The sequence below is a fragment of the Urocampus carinirostris genome, chromosome 7 (assembly GCF_059441175.1).
Source record: "Urocampus carinirostris isolate Australia breed hairy pipefish chromosome 7, RoL_Ucar_1.0, whole genome shotgun sequence".
NCBI classification, from domain to species: Eukaryota; Metazoa; Chordata; class Actinopteri; order Syngnathiformes; family Syngnathidae; genus Urocampus; species Urocampus carinirostris.
This window is the reverse complement of record NC_142355.1, coordinates 35,259,314-35,283,188: the sequence shown is the minus strand read 5'-3', so window position 1 is coordinate 35,283,188 and position 23,875 is coordinate 35,259,314. Positions and strand designations below refer to the sequence as shown.

The window sequence follows — 23,875 nt, the reverse complement described above, 5'->3', positions numbered from 1 at the left end:
TGAAGAACAAGGAACACACCAGGCATGTCCGAGATACTGTTGTGGAGAAGTTTAAAGCTGGATTTGGATACAAAAATAATTCCCAAGCTTTAAACACCCCAAGGAGCACTGTGCAAGCAATAATATTGAAATGGAAGGAGTATCAGACTACTGCAAATCTACCAAGATCGGACCGTCCCTGTAAACTTTCAGCTCAAACAAGGAGAAAACTGATCAGAGATGCAGCCAAGAGGCCCATGATCACTCTGGATGAACTGCAGAGGTCTACAGCTGAGGTGGCAAGCCACTGTATTTCTACACTACTAGGGCTCACCATATAACAAATACTGTCACTTTAAGTTTTATTTGACACAGGGCCAGTGTCAATTCCCATAACATGGGCTCGCCAGCACCCAAATTTCTGACCTTGTGCTGATGGAACACTTTCCAACAGACGAGCCCCTGCAGAGGAGGAGGAGGGTGAGAACGGATAAAAAGAGGAGGAGGAAAGGGATAGGAGAGGGAGCGAAAGTGGAACAGGTTTTCCTCCTCATTCACACAGCGCGTCCATCAGCAATCATGAGCAACTTTACCGGCACCTGGAAGATGAAGCGCAGTGAGAATTTTGAAGAACTTCTCAAAGCTTTAGGTGAGTACGTTTTGTTATTTGCCACAGCAACAAACAAATAAAAAAAGATTAGGCACTGGAAAACAAGGCGTCATTGTTCGTCTCCTGGGAAAGGATGCTGATGCTGATGATGACGACAGATGTTTAAAAAAAAAAAACAGAGTGAATTCCATGGGTAGGCACAAGCGCACCATTGTTGACGTTGGCGCTTTTTAAAAGTGGGACGAGCATGTGTTGCGTCGTCTTCACCCTTTAATAGTCTTAAGTGACGGCTGCCGCCGCTTGCGCTTTGGGACGCACTAAGTGGGTCATTCGATTGTGCTGGCGGAGGGATCAGGGTGAAGAGGGAGGGCTGAGGAGTGGACCCAAATCTGGGGGACTTCACAGAGGGCACTATTTTAGGGACTGGGAATGAGCTGCGGAATTATTTTTTACTTTTAAAGAGATATCCATCCATTATCTGCACCGCTTATCCTCAGTAGGGTCCCGGGGGTGCTGGAGCCCATCCCAGCTGTCTTCGGGCAGTGGGCAGGCGACACCCTGAACTGGTTGCCAGACGGTCGCAGGGCACACTGGGACAGACAATTCGCTTGCTCATTCACACCTAGGGACAATTTGGACCGGCCAATTAACCTGACATGCATGTTTTTGGAATGCGGGAGGAAACCGGGTTACCCAGAGGAAACCGACGCAAGCACGGGGAGAACATGCAAAACTCCAAGATAGACAGGCAGACAGACAGAGAGACAGATAGATAGATAGATAGATAGATAGATGCATGAACATATAACAGTAGATAGATAGATGGATGGAGAAAGAGTGAAAGAGAGAGTGACAAAGATAAAAAAGAGAGAAGGAAAAATAGAAAGTAGAAGCTAGATAGATGAGTAAATTCCCATGGAAATTCACATCTATTCAAAGTGTGAATGTCGCTTTATTCGTTGCTTTGAGATACAAGGGTGAGAAATCTCAAGACCATGCTCGCATCTCAACGCACCATGGAATGCATGGCGTAAATCTCTGACCCCAGGGTGTTAAAATTATTACTGGTGAATAAATATACTCAACTTCTGAGAGAGACTTTTTTTATTGAACTCAACATTTACTCTGTAATACCTATATTTACTCAACTAACTGTAGTTCTCCTTAAGTAAACTCCGGTATGTGAGTACAGGGGTAATGTTCCAGTGGCTGCATTATTAGGGAGATTCTAATGGGAAGTGGCGGCCCCCTCTGCACTGGAATTTCCTTGCCTCCCCCCAGCTGTCAGATGATGACTGACGTCTATTTATTCTAAACTGTAAAACAAACCCGTTGCCAAGACAACAGGTTGGACCAATAGAGTAGCCGGTTTTTGCCCGAACTCACTTTATTTCATTGTGCTCCTTCCAGGCGTGAACGCCATGCTGAGGAAAGTGGCGGTGGTGGCGGCCTCCACCCCCCACGTGGAAATCCGGCAGGACGGCGAACGCTTCTACATCAAAACCTCCACCAGCGTGAGAACAACCGAAATCGACTTCCACGTCGGAGAAGAGTTCGACGAGGAGACAGTCGACGGCAGGAAGTGCAAGGTGAAGACATCTGTGGGGGGTTGAGGGATTAGATTTAGCGTCAAAAATATCTTGCTAGAAAAAAATATATAAAGTATATCCATCCATCCATTATCTGCAACGCTTATCCTCAGTAGGGTCGCGGGGTGCTGGAGCCCATCCCAGCCATCTTCGGGCAATGGGCAGGGGAAACCCTGAACTGGTTGCCAGCCAGTTGTGGGGCACACAGGGACAGACAATTCGCTCGCTCATTCACACCTAGGGACAATTTGGACCGGCCAATTAACCTGACATGCATTTTTTGGAATGTGGGAGGAAACCGGAGTGCCCAGAGGAAACCCACGCAAGCATGGAGAGAACATGCAACACAGGTGGGTTCAATCTCATGACCTCAGAACTGTGCTGCACACGCGCTAACCACTGCGCCGCCTTGCTGCCAAGTATATATATATATATATATATATATATATATATATATATATATATATATATATATATATATAGTTGTTGTTAGTCATGGGTTTAAATCCAGCTACCAACCTTCCTGTGCAGAGTTTGCATGTTCTCCCCGTGCCTGCGTGGGGTTCCTCCAGGCACTCCGGTTTCCTCCCACATTTAAAAAACATGCATGTCAGGTTAATTGGCCGGTCCAAATTGTCCCTAGGTGTGAACAAGTGAGAAGAGTTGTCTATCCCTATGTGACCTGCGACTGGCTGGCAACCAGTCCAGGGTGTCCCCTTCCCACTGCCCGCAGATAGCTGGGATGGGCTCCAGCACCCCCGCGACCCTACTGAGGATAAGCGGTGCATATAATGGATGGATGAATGGCTGCTCGTCGCCGTTTTTAATAGCATGATTACTAGCATACAGGTAAGTGTGTGACGCTAGTATTAAGTCTGAAAAGCTAGCATTAACTCTGAAAAGCTAGCATTACCTGCTAGTGTCCCCAATGCGTTACCATGGCAAATCCTACGTCGGCCTTCTTAAGGGCAGGACCGTCGTTAGTTCCGATGGATGTATATACTTCAATGCCTGGGTCATTGGGACACCACTTAATGTGGTGTGTCTTGGGCAAGTACTGCCTGCCGGCCCCCATTCCACTTCAAGCCAGTTTTTGGGTTGGGGTTTGCTTCCCCACATGAAACAGATTGTACTCATTTTCATGGTTAGCAGTATCAGAAGAAACCTCCAGATCGAACTCAAATAGCAATAACAGGTAACTTAAAATTAGTTTTACCTGGTTATATCAGTATCAGAAATTATTTTCCCCCCATTTTATTAACACTCCACTTATTGAAACATGAATATTTTGTTTGTTTGTTTGTTTGTACATGATTCAATTGTTTGTTTGTTTGTACATGATTCAAATTGAATCTTTTCTTCCGGCGCCGTCACGAATGGCAGCCACTCCAGCAGCTCCAGTGTTATTTTCGATTGTTCTCGATTGTTCTCAGCTCAGGGATGCTGCTGGAAATGTGAATTTCCCTTCGGGGATGAACAAAGTATCTATCTATCTATCTATCTATCTATCTATCTATCTATCTAAAAAAACTGCTATTTAGGAAACCTCAGAAATAGGCAGCATAGCGCAAAAAAGGACACGTACACCAAAATGGGGGATTTTGCAGGCTTTTTGGGATCCTTTATTCTGCAAAACCATCAGAGAAGAATAAGAAGGCAACTTGAGGAATTGCAATGGACCTTGCAAATCTTCCATCCTTGGGATGCAAAGTGGAGGACCTTAGCGCTCAAGGCTTTGAATCTTTTGAGGGATGGAAATGATGCGGCAGCCTCGATAAATTGTTAGCAAGCTCACGTATGTGAGTAGGGATCAAGGGCCGTCGTGATCCTTGAGATAGGTGGGAATTATTCTGTGGGCCCGAGGGCGGATTCTGATGAGCTATTCAACTCACTTTCTTTTCCTCTTTCGCCAGAAAATGGACTTAATTCTCCCTTTTAAATAATTATCAGAATCACTGCATTGTGTTGCTACTGGAGTTGTCCTCCAGTCGGAAAAATATACAAATCTAAAATAAATAAATAGAAAAAAATGTAAAGTATTCACATCTAAAATGACAAATATACACAACTGGGATATTGCACCTAAAACTGTGTTCCACATGTCCTATGCGTACTGTTTCTTGCATCAAAAACGGAAATTTGGGCATAAACTGAAAAAAAATGTGTTAGCCGAAAAACGAGAATGGCGACATTGAAACAAATTGGCCCCACAACATTATAAAAACATTTAAATCAATTCTTTTGATTAACTTAAAATGGAACTAGCATATATGCTTGGTCTATTTTAGCTTTCATGGACAGGAGAGTGAACAGTGACAAGAAAACCAGAGTAGGAGGGAATTGATGACTGTTGGCGCAATCTGAGCAACAAACGAGTCACATTTGCACATTTTCTATTGTAAAACAATAAAAAATTGAAATAAAACTCTCCTCGGACACACCTTGGCTGTCAGGACCAGAACGGAAGCAGGACCCACTTGCTTGATGTTTACCAGAAGTTTTATTGAAAGAGAGAGGAAGGGCTGCGCCCACGATCCAGTGTTCACTGGGCACAGGAAGCAAGTCGCTCTTGTACTCGGCTGTGATCCAAACGCGAGAGTGGATCTTCCGTAGCGAGCGACGGCGGTGTCAGGGGCGGAAAACTGGTCTCTAGCCGGGACTGGGAGAGCAAGACGTGGTCGGGGTCGGAAACGAGTTGTAAGCCAGGACGGTAGAGCAGACGTGATCGGGATCAAAACAGGTTGTAGCGGGAAACAAACAGGAGCAAAAAAAGGGACAGGCATGAGTCAGGATCAAAAAAGGCTTGCCTGGTATACACGGAGATTCGCAGACAGACTGACAACAGGGGATTGACAGGACAGGGATTAAATATTGACGGGGAGCCAATCAGAACCCGCAGCGGTTGGCGCCAAATGAAAGTACGTGTTTACGAATGAAAATTGCTTAACTTTAGTAAATTATCTCGGTCGTGTAGACATAAACATTAGCCAAAGTCCAGCTAGCAGCTAACAAAAACGCGGTGTTGGAAGGTGTTGTTGTTTTCTTATTCCACATGTTTTTTGAGTCCTAGGTAGCGAGAAGGTGTTATAGAGATCAAAGCTGGAAGCATGAGCAGATCCATCAAATTATTTTATTACAGAATATTCTGGAAACTCATGAGTCACAGAAAATAGAAGCAGAGAGTACAAAGAGGAAAATGGCTTATAATCATTCTTATACTGATAGGGCGGTCCACAAAGGAAAACTAAACTTAAGGAATGAGCCTTTGTCCAAACACATTCTTACAAGTACTTATATGATCATGCTCAAGGCCACTTCTGACTACGAACCAAACACAACTGAAGTTACATAATTACGTCTAAATAAATAGAGAAGTCATAAATGTCTCGCAATGTCTCGTATTTTGATTCCTTGAACATTAAGCACATCTGAGAAATTGACAAATAAACTGGCTTCGACTAGACGAATGAAGTAATGCAGAAGTTATAAATGAAGAAATGAAAACATCACGACTAAATATAGGCAGTGACGTATTTGAATATTAAAACATCGGGCAAACAAAATGGAGGTAAAAACCTAAAAGAGCTCCAACTTTGACCTCCACCTCCTTTGTCCCGTGTGCCAAAAGAAAAATTAGCGGTTGCGTCAAATACAAACTCCGCACCGAGTGATAGCCAGCTTCACATGGTTTGCTTCACCGTGACACCGTGGCAAGGTCGTAAACCTTTTGCCGTTTTATTTTCTCTTTCGACCAAAACCGAAATTGCACTTTTGGTCATGATGTTCTAACAAATCGGCATGAAACAAATTTGTTATGAGTGTCAAGGAAGTATTGTTGCAACGGACCTAATTCCCTATTCAGCCCAAAAATAGTTGGGTAACCGTAGCAAATTGAGTAAAATACTTGGTTGGATTTAACCAAAATTTGAACTGTGTCAGTTAGTAAAGTCGAAAAATCCCTACCAAAATCCATTCAGTTTGCCGCTTTGGCTTAGTTCGAAAATGCTCGGCCCTGGGAATGAGCGAGAAAGCATTTTTTTGAGACATTGCGAAAAAAAGTAATTGAATTGGACAGAGAATGTCAGGCGGGATCTCTTTATAGAAAGCCCTGCAGGGGCCAATGCTTGAATTAGATTTTAATCAAATAAATCATTTTAAGCACAAGCGACATTTTCTCGCAAATAGACATATTTAAGTTTTAAAATCATTTAAAGCAGTGGCTTCCAACCTTTTTCGAGCTGAGCGCTACCTTTTGTTACTAATTAGCGCAAAGGGCACCCGGTTTGATATGAATTTCTGAAATAGCAACTTAGCTAGATGCCTTGCTAATAGCTAAAAGGGTAGCTTGATCGTAACTTGGAAAGGTAAACAGGAAAAAAATAAAATGGAGCCAGATAGCTGGCTAAAAAAGTAAAAAGCTGAATGATAGCTGGATAGAAAGCTAAAAATAGAGCTAGATCGCTAGCTGGAAAGATAGCCAAAATTTAGCTTAGAAACTAGCACAAAAGGGTAAAATGTTAGCTAGATAGCATGGAACAAATGTCAAAAGCTAGCTAAAATAGTAGGAAGATACCTAGCTACAAAGTTAAAAAGAAAGTCAGATAGCTAGCTAAAAAAAAAAACGTTTTTATCATTTGCTTTATACAATCCATAAATTGGAATTTGGTATGTTGTAGTTCCTGTAAAATAGATCAATAACATCGATGAATAATACATAGACTTTCATTTTACTTAATTGCTTAAAAATATTAATCAATATATAAAATATTTTTTTTTGTCCATGAAGACCATGAAATGTTATTTATTTAAATTCCTAAAATAACAACCTGTCATGTTATTCCTATGTTGTTACTAGGTTACTATCTGGTCAATTATTAAAAATATTATTAAATAGACTCAGCCAACTCCCCCAAAACATTTTAAGGATAGGTATCGTGCTTCTATGCTACAAAAGATTGCGTCTGTTTACAAGTTGTGCTTGTACGTGGCTTGCCAAAAGCATGGACTTACAGAATATATGGCTGCATACAATTGACATTTCCGCCACCGGGGCAGAAAATGAAATGGCCATTGTGGCCCGCCTTAGAAAAACTTCAATCTAAGGCTGCGATCCAATATCCTATCGTTGAGAGCAGTGGCGAGAGAGCAAATTTATGTCATGCCTGGCACCATTTTTTCTTTCCATTATTCCCACTAAATGAACTGCACCCATGCATAACCCCTAGTAGCCTTTTGCTGCAGGCTGAGCACACTGGAAGCTTTTTTTGGCTGTTATTTTCACCTGAAATGGACTGCACACATGTGGCCATATCCATTATCCCTGATCCCATAATGCTGCAAGCGGGAGGGCACTTTTGTCGGTAGGCGTGTCGTCCTGGCCCGCCTAAAATGAAATGCGTGGTTGTGGCTGTGATCCATTACCCCAGTCAACTATTTCTGAGAACAGGGGCCGGCAGAGTGCATTATTTCTTTTGGTCCGGGCCGGTGAAGTGTGCCATTGGGGCCCGCCTGAAACGAAGTGTGCTGTCTCAGCTCGCGATCCTTTATCCTCAGTTGACTATTGTATAGAGCAGGAACCTGTCAGAACCAGAACAAATGGTAGACCCAAAGGCGTGACGTTTTACACAAAAGTTTATTAGGATATTGAGGAAACAAACGCATCTCACGGGATTGGAGCGTAATCGGAATGAGGCAGTGAGTAAATTTGCCGGGGTGGGAGATTGGCGTGGTCAAATGGGCAAAAGCGGGTCGATAGCCGGAGCGGGAGATCAGAGCGCGGTCGATGGGCAAAAACAGGTCAATAGCCGGAGACAAACAGGAAATCAGGAACAGAGGAGTAAGATACGGATGAAGACGGGAGCGACGGGAGCCAGAGTCAAAGTTCTTGCCTTGCATATGCGGAAGTTCGCTGACGGACTGACAAGTAGTGACTGGAGTACTTAGCTTAAATAGGAGGTGAATCAATCAGGCCACGAGCAGCAGCTGGGGCCAAACGAGCGGGCACAGGTGAGGGCAATGACAGAACAGAGATATCAATTTTTTTTTTTTTTTTCTGGTCTTTTCGACTATAATAAACAGCGCCTGTGCGGCTGCAATCCATTATTTTCAGACAACTATTGCTGCGAGCAGGGGCAGAGAGAGCAAATTTGATTTATTTTTACCGCCTAAGGTAAAAACGATTTTTGATATAGAAATCCCCATAACTTAATCATGTTATGGGGATTTCTATATCGAGGAAATGTCTTTTGTGGAAAAGTCAAGATTACTGATGGAACCCTGGGAAAACATTGATTTATATATCTGATCACATAAAAATATATTTGTTAGCTTTTCACTTAGCACCATTTTCAACATTCCATCAGTCCAGCTGTCGGCTTTCAGCCACACTTTTTATTTTGCCCTCTGTCTATTTGATTTTGACACCCTCCCTTAAAGGGACAGTGTAATATTAAGTTTCCCTATAGTGGTACAAAGAAACTTTAATTCAGTAAAAAACAAACGCTTATTTGAATACCAAGCAAAAATACATGAACTATCACACCAATGTAATCCTTTATAAAAAAATAAAAAAATCATGGGTCAAAAAAATTTGGATTTCTTTTTCAGATTCAGATTCAGATTCAGATTCAGATCTACTTTATTGTCATTCTAGTACACGTGTATACAGAACGAAATGTCGATGCATCTGACCCCCACAGTTTCCTTGAATGTACAGATATAAATAAAGTCGTATTGTAATTGGCTACGTATAGTATTTTACCATAGTGCCGATAGTACAAGAAGAGTAGCTAACCAGATGTGCAAAATGGGCAGTCAGGTTAACAAGTCAGGTACACAGTAACATTAACACTGTAACAATAACGCTGTAATTACCATAGTGCAGAGAGCAATGTGCAATGAGTGGCAAGCTATAAAAAACTGCCAGTAGTGCAAAAAGTCAGATTAGCAGCCGCTTAGATTTAAGTTAACTATATGTTAGATTGACCATTTAACAGTCTAATGGCCAGTGGGACTAGACTATTGCGGAGCCTGGCTGCACCGCACACTGCAGAACCTCTTCCCAGAGGCTAGCAGTGTGAACAGTCCATGATGGGGGTGAGAGGGGTCCCCGGTAATGTTCTTAGCATGGGATAGGCAGCGCTTCTGGCCAATGTCCTGAATGGAGGGAAGTGTAGTCCCAATTATTTTCTCTGCTGTCCTCGTTTCATAGTGGAATCCAAGCTAAAGTTTGCCGCCATGTTTGTCTGGCACCTTGCAGCTACGCTGTGCGAATTGGCACTCGTTTGCATTTGCATTAGACTATACAATGAAATCTAGTGGTCAAATATTAAACAATGGGTTTTAAATCATGGTGGCGGTGTATGTCATGATTGCTGAGGTGACTCAGGTGTGCCCGCTTATTTGGCGCCAACTGCCGCGGGTTGTGATTGGATCCCTGTCACTATTTGAACCCAGTCCTGCCTGTCCCCTGTTGTCAGTCCATCTGTTAAACTCAGTGTATACTAGGCAAGCCCTTTTCGACCCTGACTCCCACATGTCCCGTTTTTGCTACCCGTCTGTCTCGGGCTACGACCCATTTTGATCCCGACCACGTCTGCTCTCCCGTCCCGGCTTACGACCCGTTTCTGACCCCGAACACGTTTTTGCTCTCCTGTCCCGGCTATTGATGTGTTTCTCCGTCCTTGACACCTCCATGGCTCGCTACGGAAGATCCACTTCCGTGTACGGATCACAATCAGAGTACGAGAGCGACTTGCTTCCCGTGCCTAGCGGATAGTGGGCGCAGCCATTTCTGTTTCTTCCAATAAAACTTGTGAGAAAGGTGTTGCAATTGGGTCCTGTTTCCGTTTTGGTCCTGACATTGTAGTACTTAAATCATCACTATATCGTCAACAACATAAAAAAAAAGAGTATGTTATAAAGCCTATATGCCACTTTGCACTTCATTTTTAAGACACCTTCAGGACAGACGGTGGGAGGCCGTGTGAGAAAGTATTACGTTCAGCTTTGAGGCCAATGTTTGGAGAAATCCAACTTGAGCAGGCAGGAAATGAGAGGCTTAAAGGCTAACTCATGAGTTCCTTTCCAGAAAAAAATACAAAAAAGACACAAAATAAAACTCGTTTTTTTCCCTGCAGAGTTTAGTTACCTGGGAGTCGGACAACAAGCTTCACTGTCAGCAGACTCAAGTGAACGGGGATGGGCCAAAAACCTTCTGGACCCGAGAACTCAACGGTGATGAGCTGACTTTGGTGAGCAGAGCTTTTTTTAGTGCCACACGATGCTTGGCCGTCATCACCTCTGGGTGGTAAAAGCAAAAATGTGCCGAACAAGCCACCCAGAGGGGATTGAAAAATAAATAAAAAGATCTGAGGGACTTCAATGACTGCACATCTTCCTGGGCAAGGACAAATCTGGTGAGCGGTGAAGGTTTTTTGATACTATTTTTATTCAATAATTTGTTTAACCAATCTCTAAGGCAAATTAAGTCAAAATTCTAGCCCAGAAAGATGAGTACAACAATTAAAAAATAAAACGTGAGAACATTTTGGTTCTTTTAGGTTTAATTTAATTTTTTTTGTAAAAAGATAGTCTAAAAGAATGACTTAAAAACACCATCAAAATAAGCAAAACTGTCATGAACCAGAACATGATCAGGACCCAAATGCATGGCGTTTTTTACACAAGCCTTTTATTTTACGGGAAATGGGAGTCATGCACGTTAGGCAGCAGTTTGGCTCAATGAGCCGCAGCTGGCGTCACACGGGCGGGGCCAATTGTGCGCCATGGCAACCGTGACAGAAAACGGCTTTAGGAAACATATTATTAAATGAGCAAAACGATTTTCCATCTACTTGTTAAGAAGATTTTGCTTATTTCAACTATACACGTTCCTATTTTGCCTCTTTAGAATCGTTAACACATAATAATATATAAAACATAATGATAATACATAACAAAATAATAATGTATACTAAACTAGTTATTATATTATTTAAAGTATAACTGACTATATATTATACATATTTAATGAAATTAAAGATGATATAATAATACATATCAATTAAACAATCCATTAGATGAAAGAGGTTGGGTGCGTAGAGATCCAGGTAGCAGCCAAAGGAGGGGCACCGATCCCTGGCTACAGAAACTGGCTTTTGTCCCCTCCAAGGAGGGGAAGAAGCCCAAGCTGGTGTGTAAGGTTGAGAGGTTCCGACTGGATATAGTCAGACTCACGGGAGGGGTTGGACTCTTTTCCCCTATGGAGTTGCCCGGGGCGAGACGTCCAGAGCTGGTGTGGGCATATTTGATGCCCCACGGCCTAGCGCTAGTACTCTGGGGTTCACGAGAGGGTAACCTTCAGGTGGGGGGACAGGTCCTGACTGTTGTGTGTGCTTACACACCTAACAGCATTCATAGTACCCACCCTTCTTGGAGTCCTTGGAGGGTGTGCTAAAGAGCACACTATCTAGGGACTCCCTTGTACTGCTGTGGGACATAACAGCTCACAGGGGCAACAACAGTGAGACCTGGAGGGGCGTGATTGGGAGGAACGTCCCCCTTGATCTGAAGCAGAGGAGTTTTATTGGACTTCTGTCCATAACAAACACCATGTTCAAACATGATGGTTTCCACATGTGCACCTGTCACCAAGACACCCTAGGCCGCAGTTCGATGATCGACTTTGTAGTCGTTTCATCGGCCTCGCGGCCGCATGTTTTGTTCACTTTGGTGAAAGAGGGGCAGAGCTGTCAACTGATCACCACCTGGTAGTGAGTTGGCTCCAGATGTTGGGGAAGATGCCGATCCGACCCGGCAGACCCGAGCGTGTTGCGAGGATCGTTGGGAAGCTCCAGAGGATTCCCCTGTCAAAGTTTCAATTCACACCTCTGGCAGATCTTTGCCTATGTCCCGAGGAAGGCGGGAGACATTGGGTCTGAGTGGACCATGTTCTGTGCTTCCGTCTTCGGAGCCGTGGCTGAAAGGTAGTCGGTGTCTGCCGTGGCTGCAACCCTTTGACCCGTCGGTAGTCACCGACGGTAAGGGATGCCGTCGAACTAAAGAAGGCCTTCCTAGCCTGTGGAACTCTGGAAGCAGCTGGCAGGTATAGGCGGGCCAAGCGGAATACAGCTTCAGCAATGGCTGAGGCTAAAACTCGGTCATGGGAGGGGTTTGGACAGGGAAAGCGACTTCCGAACGGCTATGAGGAAATTCTGGTCCACCATTCGCATTGCCGGCAGTAAGTCGTATTCGTTTCCAGTAGGAGTTAGACTCCGCCAGGGTTGCCCTTTGTCACCGATTCTGTGCATAACTTTGATGGACAGAATTTCTAGGAGCAGCCTTGGCAGGGATATAATCCGGCTTGTAGGCCTCAGCATTTCAATTCTGCTTTTTGCACAGGATGTGGTGCCATTGGCTTCCTAAAGCCGTGATCATCCGCTCTCACTGGGGCAGTTCGCAACTGAGTGTGAAGCAATCGGGATAAGAATAAACACCTCAAAGTCCAAGACCATGGTTCTCAGCCAGAAAAGGGTGGCATGCTCTGTCTGGGTCTGGGATGAGATACTTCTCCAAGTGGAGTTTAAGTATCCCTGGGTCTTGTTCACAAGTGAGGGAAGGATGGAACGGGAGATCAACAGTCGGCAGCATCTGCCATCTCGCGGACCCTGTCCCGGTCCATTGTGGTGAGCCTAAGAGCAAAACTCTTGATGCACCAGTCAATCTACATTCCCACCCTCACCTAGGTTATGATCTCCCCAAGAGATAAGGTGAGAAGCTCAAGCATCTGGAAGAAACTCAGTGTAAAGCTACTGCTCCTCCGCATTGAAAAGAGCAAATTGAGATGGCTTGGGCATTTAATAAAGATGCCTCCCTAACAAAAAATGTCTGCCAACATAACAGTATACAGTAATAACATATCATATAACGTGTAACCTATAATATTTTTTAATATTTTAGAGGAATCACAAATTATATATATATAAATATATATATACAAAAGTCAATTCCATTGAAGTTGGGAAAAAGTTTAAAATGTCAGTAAAATTAGAATAGAATGACTTGCAAACCTTTTCTAACCCATATTTAAATGAATACACCACAAAGACAAGATTATCCATGTTCAAACTCATAAACTTTATTTCCATAAGCAAATAATGATAAACTTAGAATTTTATAATTGCAACAAGTGCCAAAGTAGTTGGGAAAGGGGCTTCTTTACCATTGTGTTACATCACCTTTCCTTTTAATAACACTCAATAAACGTTTAGGAAGTGAGGAGACTAGTTGTTGAATCGTTGATAGTGGAATCCTTTCCCATTCTTGCTTTATGTACAGCTTCAGCTGTTCAACAGTCCGGGGTCTCCTTTGTCTTATTCTGCGCTTTATAATGCGCCACACATTTTCAATGGGAGACAGGTCAGGACTGCAGGCAGGCCAGTCAAGCACCCGCACCCTCTTACTACGAAGCCACGCTGTCGTGAGACGTGCAGTGTGTGGCTTGGCATTATCCTGCTGGAAGAAGCAAGGGCGCCCATGGTAAAGATTCTGTTTGGATGGCAACATACTTTGTTCCAAAACCTGAATGTACTTTTCTGCATTAATGGTGCCTTCACAGATGTGCAGGTTACCCATTCCTTGGCCACTCATGCACCCCCATACCATCACAGATGCTGGCTTTTGCACTTTGCGTGCATAACAGTCTGGGTGGTTCTGTTCTTCTTTGGACCGGAGGACACGACGTCCACAATTTCCAAACACAATTTGGAAAACTGACTCATCAGACCACAGAACACTTTTCCACTTTGTATCAGTCCATTTTAGATGGGCTCGGGCCCAGAGAACCCTGCGGCGTTTCTGGATGTTGTTGATGAATGGCTTACGCTTTGCAACATAAAGTTTTAACCCACACTTACGGATATAGCGTCGAACTGTATTGACTGACAGTGGTTTTCCAAAGTGTTCCTGAGCCCATGTGGTGATGTCCTTTACACATTGATGTCGGTTCTTAATGCAGTACCGCTTGAGGGCTCGGAGGTCACGGGCATTCAATAATGGTTTACGGCCATGCCGTTTACGCACAGTGATTTCTCCAGATTCCCTGAACCTTTTCACAATATTATGGACTGTAGATGATGATATCCCTAAATTCCTTGCAATTGTACTTTGAGGAATGTTGTTTTTAAACTGTTCAACAATTTGCTCACGCAGTTGTTCACAAAGAGGTGAACCTCGCCCCATCCTTGCATGTGAATGACTTAGCTTGTTCGGGTCTCCCTTTTTTATACCCAGTAACAACTCTCACCTGTTGCTAATTCATCTGTTCACCTGCAAATAGTTGGTTGATTTCCATTCATCCACTTTCTGAGTAGTTATTGACACCTGTCCCAACTATTTTGGCACGTGTTGCTGTCATCAAATTACAGAGTTGATGATTTTCTCCCAAAACAATAAAGTTTATGAGTGAAGACAATAAATATGTTGTCTTTGCTGTGCATTCATTTAAATATGGGTTGAAAAGAATTTGCAATTTACTTGGATCAATTTTTATTTGCAATTAACACACTTTCCCAACTTCATTGGAATTGAGTTTTGTATATATATATATATATATATATATATATAAACAACTATTTTGAAACTGATCATCGCAACTGAAAAAAACAGATTTCCCTGAAAAACGGACAAGTAAAAACAAAAGAACACCGACAGCTTAGTAGGCAAAGAAAAAGCTGATTGTGCAAACAAGTGGGACACATTTACATATCATTTGCATGTCCATTCTAATCAGTTTACAGTGGAAAACAATGTCAAAAACATTTGTGTCATTATTATAGGGGGCTTTTTTAATGTACGTGTTTTCAATGTTTTGTCAGGTTTTCGGGGCAGATGACGTGTTGTGCACTCGCATTTACGTACGGGAATGAAGCTCAGCCTACACAGGAGAACCTATATCAATACTATGTTACACAAATCCGATCCAGTTCGTCCATTCTTTGATGCTGATGTTCAACCGCAACATACAATAAAACTGGAAAAGAAAAAAAAACATGTCTCATTGTGTCACTGAATCTGAACGAATAAATTGGACAGAGATCGCTAAGCCACTTTTGGCAATCTATGAGGAAGTCAGAAGCCCCGTACCAACTACACATAGAAATAGATTCAAATTTGTGAGCGACAATGGTAAAAGGAGGATATACAAAAGAGTGACCCAGCACATCAATTCCCAAAATGAGCTGCGCCATCTCCATCCGTTCCGAGTCTCCGGTGAGGAACATATAAAAACTGCATCGCAAGCGTCACAAACCCGATACACCGGATCATGAACTGCACATCCTATCGATCCCATAATTTAAAAGTTTCTCTTTAACTACGAAAACGCCACCTACTCTAATATTTGTTTTTGTCATATGCTAACGAGGTATGCTAACGAGGGCACAGTAATATACTCAAAGAAAGTGCAAGCTAAGTGGCCGCTGTAACTTACAAACTTCTCTCATTGACCCAACGGCAGCGTCATAAAAATAAAACACTTTCTGTAGAGTAAATAACTTTGTTTTGGTTCTCATCAATCCCATGCATGTTGAGTTGGTGAAGCTGCTAATATGGCATGTATTGTGTGTAATACAAAAAGAGGCAGGGCTGTCATCTGCCTCGCGTTCCTATTGGCTTAAAACAGCGCTGTCAGATCAATTAATTTACTGCAAAAGTGTGGAATAGAATGTAAAACAGTAATTTCACTAAAGAAAATATATTTTAAAAAATAAAAAATATATATAAAGACTTTTATAATATTCTCTTTAGGAAACTGTCATGATTACTGATGTGACCCAGCTGTGCCCACTCATTTGGCACCAACCGCCGCGGGTTCCGATTGGCTCCCTGTCACTATTTGAACCCAGTCCTGTCTGTCCCCTGTTGTCAGTCCGTATGCCAACCTCAGTGTATACTAGATAGATAGATAGATAGATACTTTATTCATCCCCTAAGGGAAATTCACATTTCCAGCAGCTTCCCTGAGCTGAGAACAGTACAATAATAAAGCCAAAATAATACAATATACAAATACCCAGTGTGACGTGCAAATGCCCACTGTAGCGTGTTATATAGAGTAACTAAATAGTGCTACACAGAATACATATTGCAGTAAGATTCGGTAATATCCAATGTAGGTGGTGTGGTTTAATGTGGGCCTTTACTCTGCCGGGTGGAGTTAAAGAGCCTCATGGCATGAGGAAGAAAAGATCTCTTCAGTCTGTCCGTAGTACAAGACAGTGACAGCAGTCTGTCGCTGAAACTGCTCTTCTGTCTGGAGATAATGTTGTGTAGTGGATGCGATGGATTGTCCATGATTGACCTCAGCTTTTTCAGTGCTCGTCTCTCAGCTACTGTTGTTAGGCTGTCCAGCTCTTTGCCCACAACTGAGCTCGCTTTCCTAGCCAGTTTATTGAGACGAGAGGCATCCTTCTTCTTGACGCTGCCTCCCCAAGAAGCCTCTTTCGACCCGGACTTCCACCTGTCCAGTTTTTTGCTCCCGTCTGTCTCCGGCTACGACCTGTTTTGCTCCTGACCACGTCTGCTCTTCCGTCCCGGCTTACAACCTCGTTTGTCCACGACTACGTCTACCCTCCCGTTCTGGCTTATGACTCATTTCCGACCCCGACCACGTCTTGCTCTCCCAGTCCCGGCTACCGACCATTTTTTCCATCCCTGACACTGCTATCGCTCGCTACGGAAGATCCACTTACGTGTTCGGATCACAATCAAAATACAAGAGCGACTTGCTTCCTGCATCCAGCGAACACCGGATCGTGGGTGTTGCCTTTCCTCTTTCCTTCAATGAAACTTGTGGTAAATACCCAATATTACACCCAGAAATCCCCAAATGAAAATATATTTCAAAAATAAAACTATTTTGAGGAAAAAACTGCTGCATTCTTTTAGTAAGAAATAATTAAATAATTTGATTTAATTAATTTATTTATACTCTTTAATTGATTACCAGCAAATTCATCTGAAAAAAATCTATTTTTCTCTACAGGAATAAGTCAACTTTTCAACAAATATTTTTTGGCTGCAAATACATTTGTTATTATTGTAATGAAATGAAAAACTTTTTTTGTTGATGGGAACACCCCCCCCCCCACTGAAAATTGACAAATTTTCCAGAAATTAGAAATTCACTGCAAAATCAATGTAATTCTAATAAAATTAAAGACAGATACTATCACAACCAGCAAACAGGGGAGACCCAATCGCGTAACGTTTTCTCACAATTTTATTGAAAGAAAGAGGAAGGGCGGCACCCGCGATCCGATGTTCGCTGGATGCGGGAAGCAAGTCGCTCTCGTTCTCTGACTTTGATCTGAACACGAAAGAGAGTAGACTTATTCGGGGACAAACAGGACACGGTTCAAATAGTGACAGGGAGCCAATCAGAATCTGTGGCGGTTGGCGCCAAATGAGCAGGCACAGGTGATTCACATCGGTAATCATGACATATGCGGTTTTACAAACATCCGATATAGTTCCAGAGAATAAAATCAAATATCCTGCTACATGGAACAAACTAAATATTTGTAATCCAAACTGGATTGTGTTTAAAAAGTATTTTCTAACAAAGCCCATGAATTACTTTTTTTAAGAAATTTTAAGACGGTGAGTTTTTCGGGTGAATATAAAGTTATATTCATGAGTTTATCTGATTTTTAAAGTTTAATTTGAGGTAAAAATATAATAAAATACTTAAAAATAATACATACATTTTCATCTATGCTGCTTTGAGAACGACTTCTCCAACTTCCCACAAATTTCAGACCACCAAGTCAGTCAGCTCATTGACAAATAGTTCCCCAAATAAATGTTGCCCGCTCGCAGGTGCACCCCCACTAAAGTCTACGGAGGACCCCAAAAGAAAAGGGGGCACAGTGTCAAAAGGCGTAGAGCAAAACGTGTCTGTTTCACTGCCAACTTTTTCTTTTCAAAGCTTTGGTCGCCGCCTGTGGTGGGGGTCGTCTCACCCTCAGAAACAAATAAGTTTGCTTGCTGACGTTTCACCCGCTTGCTCCCCCACACAATGATTTTTTCTCCCGGGGGCCCCATCCCTGTGGGAATCTAAAAAGAAGCGGGCTTGGTGAGGCGCCCTGTGGCCTGCCGGTGAGTCAATTTGGTCGGGATGGCAGCTCAGCGCCACTTAATGAGGGCATTCTTTTGTTTTTGTGTTAGCATGGGGCAAAGGGGGGCAAATGGTGCCCCTAGCGTCCCCCCCCTCGCCAGCTTTAGAGTTGGGCATCAAACAGTGGAGTCTCTGTGGGCTCAGTGCGCCTGCCTGCTGGGCTTTGATGTTGGGAGGCAGAAAAGGACAAAAAGTGTCTGATGGAGTCATGCGGGAAAAAAAGCTTGATAGAAATATATACAGTAAATAAAAAAAGTATTTGAACACCCTGCTATCTCGCTGTTTCTCTCACTTAGAAATCATGGAGGGGTCTGAATTTTTCATCGTTTGTGCATGTCCACTGTGAGAGAGATAATCTAAAAAGAAAAATCCAGTGATCACAATGCATGATTTTTTTAACAATTTTTATGTGTGATATAGCTGCAAATAAGTATTTTAACACCTTAGAAAATGAATGTTAATCTTTGGTACTGTGGCATTTGTTTGCTATTACAGAGGTCAAATGTTTCCTTGAGTTTTTCACCAGGTTTGCACACACTGCAGGAGGGATCTTGGCCCACTTCTCCACACAGATCTTTTCTAGATCAGTCAGGTTTCTGGGCTGTCGCTGAGAAACACGAAGTTAGAGCTCCCTCCAAAGATATCTGATTGAGGATGATACATGGAGTGCAGGTGGACTTCTAATGGGGGACTAACAGGTCTTCCAGGGTCAGAATTCTAAATGATACACAGGTGTTCAAATACCTATTAGCAGCTGTATCAAACAAATAAATTCCTAAAAAAATATGCATTTTGATTTCTGGAATTTTCTTTTTAGTTTATCTCTCTCACAGTGGACATGCACCTACGATGAAAATGTCAGACCCCTCCATGATTTCTAAGTGGGAGAAATAGCAAAATGGCAGGTTTTCAAAGACTTATTTTCTTCAATATATATATATATATATATATATATATATATATATATATATATATATATATATATTTTAAGTGGCAGAGTGTAATAATCCACCACTGAGGTCATTGTAGCTTAGACAAAGTACGGAAGCTTGAAGGATACCACTTGGCAGAATTCGGAAGCCTACTTAAGTATTTTCTTGCAAGAAGAAAATAATAGGCCATTAAAGGATTGCAAAACCAAACCTCGGGGTCATGAATTGTGGAACTCAGCAACCTGAGTGGCTAATGAAGAAAAAAAAGGAAAAAAAAAACGTAAAGATGACCATGTGGTAGACGCCTGAATCACAGAACTGAGGGACGTGTGATGAAACAGAAAAAGGGAAAAACGAGAGAGAGAGAGAGCGAGAGAGAGAGAGAGAGAGAGAGAGAGAGAGAGAATTTTTTTAAAAAAGACTAAAAGAAGAAAGCAGGAAAAAGTCAGCAAAATGAGTAGCTAAAGAATGGAAAACAAATTGAAGAGTCAAAGAAGTCCTGGGGCAAAATCCGCTGAATTCGAAGAAACAAATACAGGAAAAAAAGATGGGGGAAATAAAAAAAAAAGTTTTTTTTTTAAAAAGAGAAAAAATATTAAATCGAGAAAAACTCAGCGACATGAGTGGATAGAGAAGGAAAGCAATGGAGACAATGATGATCAAGAGGCAGATCCCTGAATCATCTAACTCTAACGTTCACTACATGACCAGCTAGCAATAACAATAGAGGTTAACCATAGCATGCAGCCGAATGGCCAACATAAGAGACTAAAGTTGGAAACAGGGGGGGGGGGGGGGAAATCAAGGATGCCCGGATCAAGAAACTCTGCAATGTTCACTTGCATGACAAGCTGGGGAAGGTGACACTGACAAACACAGCAGGAGTAGTTAACAACAATAGGTGCTAGCTATAGCCTAGAGCCAAATAGCTAACATGATTGGCTAAAGAGGGAAAAATGGAACAAAGGTCAAACATGCCTTAATCATGTAACTGTGCAACGTTCCCTTGCACGACCAGCGGTGGGAGGGGAGTGTCACAACAGGTGAAAGCAGAAGCAGCTAACAATTATAGCTGCTGGCTAGATCCGACAGCCAAATGGCTAAAATGAGTGAATAGAGAGGGAAACAGTGAAAAAACAGTCAATGATACCTGAATCACGGCACTCTGATGGAGTTGGGGACCTAACAAAACTAGGTTCGGGGGTGATAATAATAATATTGTCATTTATTATTAACATCATAGTAATAATAATCTTAATTTAATTTCGTAAAGATGTACGTTTGTGATCAAAATAATTATAAAAAATGAGCTTTGTCTATAAACGGATTCCATGTTTGTTAAGAAATAGCGGGGTGGAAAACAATCAGTGTCAGGACCAGAACGAAGACAGGACCCAGTTGCATTGCGTTTCTCACAAGTTTTTAGTGGAAGAAAGAGAAAGGGCTGCGCCCACGATCCGCGGGAAGCAGGTCGCTCCTCGGATTGTGCAGGAAAAGCAGGAAAGCAAAAACGTGGTCGGTCGCAAGCGAGTCGTAAGCCAGAAAAGGAGAGAAGACGTAGTCGGGGACAAAAAGAGGTCGGAAGCCAGGATGGGAGAGCAGACATGGTCAGGATCAAAAACTGGTCGAAGCCAGGGACAGACAGGAGCAAAAAACTGGATAGGTGGGAGTCTGGGTCAAAAAAGGCTTGCCTAGTGTTAACTAAGGTTCGCAGACGGACTGACAAAAGGGGACAGACAGGACTGGGTTCAAATACTGATCCGGAGCCAATCAGAACCCGCGGCAGTTGGTGACAAAGGAGCGGGCACAACTGAATCACATGAGTAATCATGACAGAGACACTGTTTAAGAAAAAAATCCAATATTGTAATTCTATCCATCCCTGAGCTTGACCACTATGTATTTCTTAATGCTGGACACATTAGTGTTGTACTAAAAGTCATTAAAACATGAAATATGGGCGGCATTGTTGCAGGTTCGATTCCCGGCTCCTCCGTGTCATGTTGATTCCCTAATGCCCCCGATGAGCCGGACGTTGCCTTGCATGGCTGACGCTGCTATCGGTTGGTGAGTGTATGTAAAAGGGAAAGTGTGAAGCACATTGTAACGCGCTGTGGGAGGTCTTCATTGACTTGAAATGCAGACGATTAACATAAACATGGGGAAAAAAAATTCTCAATATCACCCATTTGTTTTCTTTGGGCCGTTATGGTTCTTTCAACATTTTGGGTTGCTGATCTCTAGTCTGAGGGATAAATTGTAATATGGATTAAGTCCTACCGACCATATTGTCTAAAAACACTAAAGCGTACTCCTCAGTGCAACATGTTTCTGCCATCAGTCATATTGCAAAGAGAGGGAGAGCACGCAAGAGAAAGGTCACATTCTGCCAAATGTGTGGAAACGCGTGAGACGCTGTCACATTGAATTACCCAGCATGCTTTGAGACTCCGCTGTCCCAGAAGGATTTCCTTTGGAGTTGTATTTTGCCGACACCTGCGGAGGACAAAGCTTTCTATCAAAAATAGATCGTTCATATCTTTTCTTGGTTTTAGTAGCAAAATTTGGATGCACACTGTCAAAATAAGATTCATACCTGGAAGATTATTATGCTAGTTGCATGGGGTTGCTGATTCACGACTTAATTTTGATTACTTTGTCGCCCCCTTTCGGTAGCTTGTCGGAATCAAACAAACATTCAGGGTTTTTTGACAGTTGCTTGATTTAGATAACATTTTTTAAATATATATATATATACTGGACTGTCTCAGAAAATTAGAATATTGTGATAAAGTTCTTTATTTTCTGTAATGCAATTAAAAAAACTAAAATGTCATAAATTCTGGATTCATTACACGTCAACTGAACTATTTCAAGCCTTTTATTATTTGAATATTGCTGATTTTGACTTACAGCTGAAAAAAAACTCAAAAATCCTATCTCAAAATATTAGAATACTTCCTCAGACCAAGTAAAAAAATAATTTTATAACAGCAAAACTAAATCAAACATTTGAAAATGTCCATTGATGCACTCAGTACTTGGTTGGGAATCCTTTTGCACGGATTACTGCATTAATCCGGCGTGGCATGAAGGCAATCAGCCTGTGGCATTGCTGAGGTGTTATTGATGCCCAGGATGCTTCGAGAGCGGCTTTCAGCTCATTTGCATTTGTAGGTCTGGTGTCTTTCATCTTCTTCTTAACTATACCCCACAAATTCTCGATGGGGTTCAGGTCAGGGGAATTAGCAGGCCAATCAAGGACAGTGATGCCATGGTCAGTGAACCAGTTACTGGTGGTTTTGGCACTGTGGGCAGGTGCCAGATCATGCTGGAAAATGAAATACTCATCTCCATAGAGCTTTTCAGCAGATGGAAGCATGTGGTGCTCTAAAATCTCTTGGTACACAGTTGCATTTACTCTGGACTTGATGAAACACAGTGGACCAACACCAGCAGCTGACATGGCTCCCCAAACCATTGCTGACTGTGGGAACTTCACACTGGATTTCAAGCAACTTGGATTTTGCTCCTCTCCAGCCTTTCTCCAGACTCTGGCGCCTTGACTTCCAAATGAAATGCAAAACTTGCTTTCGTCTGAAAAGAGGACTTTGGACCACTCTGCAACTGTCCAGTGCTTCTTCTCCATAGCCCAAGTCAGACACTTCTTCCGTTGTCTTGAGTTCAGAAGTGGCTTGACCATGGGAATACGGCTAGTGTAGCCCATTTCCCGGACACGTCTGTGAACTGTGGCTTTTGATACCTGGATTCCAGCTTCAGCCCACTGTCTTTGAAGCTCCCCCAAATTCTGGAAGCGGCTCTTCTTCACAATTTTGTTAAGGCTGCGGTCATCTCTCTTGCTTGTGCAGCGTTTCCGGCCACATTTTTCCCTTCCAACAGACTTTTTGTGGGTATGCTTTGAAACTGCACTAACAGCCTGCTCTTTGAGAAATTTCTTTTTGTGTCTTACCCTCCTGATGGAGGGTATCAATGATGGTCCTCTGGACAGCAGTCAGATCAGCAGTCTTCCCCATACTTGTGATTTACTGAACCAAGCTGAGTGTTTTTAAGGCTCAGGAAACCCTCGCAAGGTGTTTCGAGTTAATTAGATGATTCAGGTGATTAGTTGAATAGCCTACTTGTATACTTTTTCATGATATTCTAATATTTTGAGATAGGATTTTTGAGTTTTCTTAAGCTGTAAGCCAAATTCAGAAATATTAAAATAATAAAAGGCTTGAAATAGTTCAGTTGATGTGTAATGAATCCAGAATGTATGACATTTTTGTTTTTTTAATTGCATTACAGAAAATAAAGAACTTTATCACAATATTCTAATTTTCTGAGACAGTCCAGTATATATATATATATATATATATGACAAAAATAAAGGAATGCACATATAATTAACGAATAAGAATCAAAACAATTATAAATATATATTTTTTTCCTTTCATTTGCTATTTTTGATAATTTGCTTTGAATAAAAATAACAATAAATGAATGAAATTGAAAGAAAATTGTTTAAAAATAATCTCAAGACTAAAAATAAAACAAGTTTTTTTTCCTTTCATTTTTTGTGATCACA

General features: G+C 42.2%; 1 protein-coding gene across 1 annotated transcript; it reads left to right on the top strand.

The window, feature by feature from the left end:
- The first annotated feature begins 441 nt into the window (after nucleotides 1-441).
- Nucleotides 442-15,220, top strand: crabp1a (cellular retinoic acid binding protein 1a). Its single transcript, XM_088340698.1, has 4 exons — nucleotides 442-628; nucleotides 2,000-2,178; nucleotides 10,317-10,430; nucleotides 15,054-15,220. The coding sequence occupies exons 1-4, from the start codon at nucleotides 559-561 to the stop codon at nucleotides 15,102-15,104; spliced, it is 414 nt and encodes a 137-aa protein (XP_088196824.1). The 5' UTR covers nucleotides 442-558; the 3' UTR covers nucleotides 15,105-15,220.
- The last annotated feature ends 8,655 nt before the right edge of the window (nucleotides 15,221-23,875 follow it).

What these genes read in the sequence shown, in the direction of transcription:
- crabp1a (XM_088340698.1), top strand. Translation starts at nt 559, where the DNA reads ATGAGCAACTTTACCGGCACCTGGAAGATGAAGCGCAGTGAGAATTTT. An exon ending in AGAACTTCTCAAAGCTTTAG is followed by an intron (nt 629 to 1,999) that starts GTGAGTACGTTT and finishes TGCTCCTTCCAG; the next exon opens with GCGTGAACGCCATGCTGAGG. An exon ending in ACGGTGATGAGCTGACTTTG is followed by an intron (nt 10,431 to 15,053) that starts GTGAGCAGAGCT and finishes ATGTTTTGTCAG; the next exon opens with GTTTTCGGGGCAGATGACGT.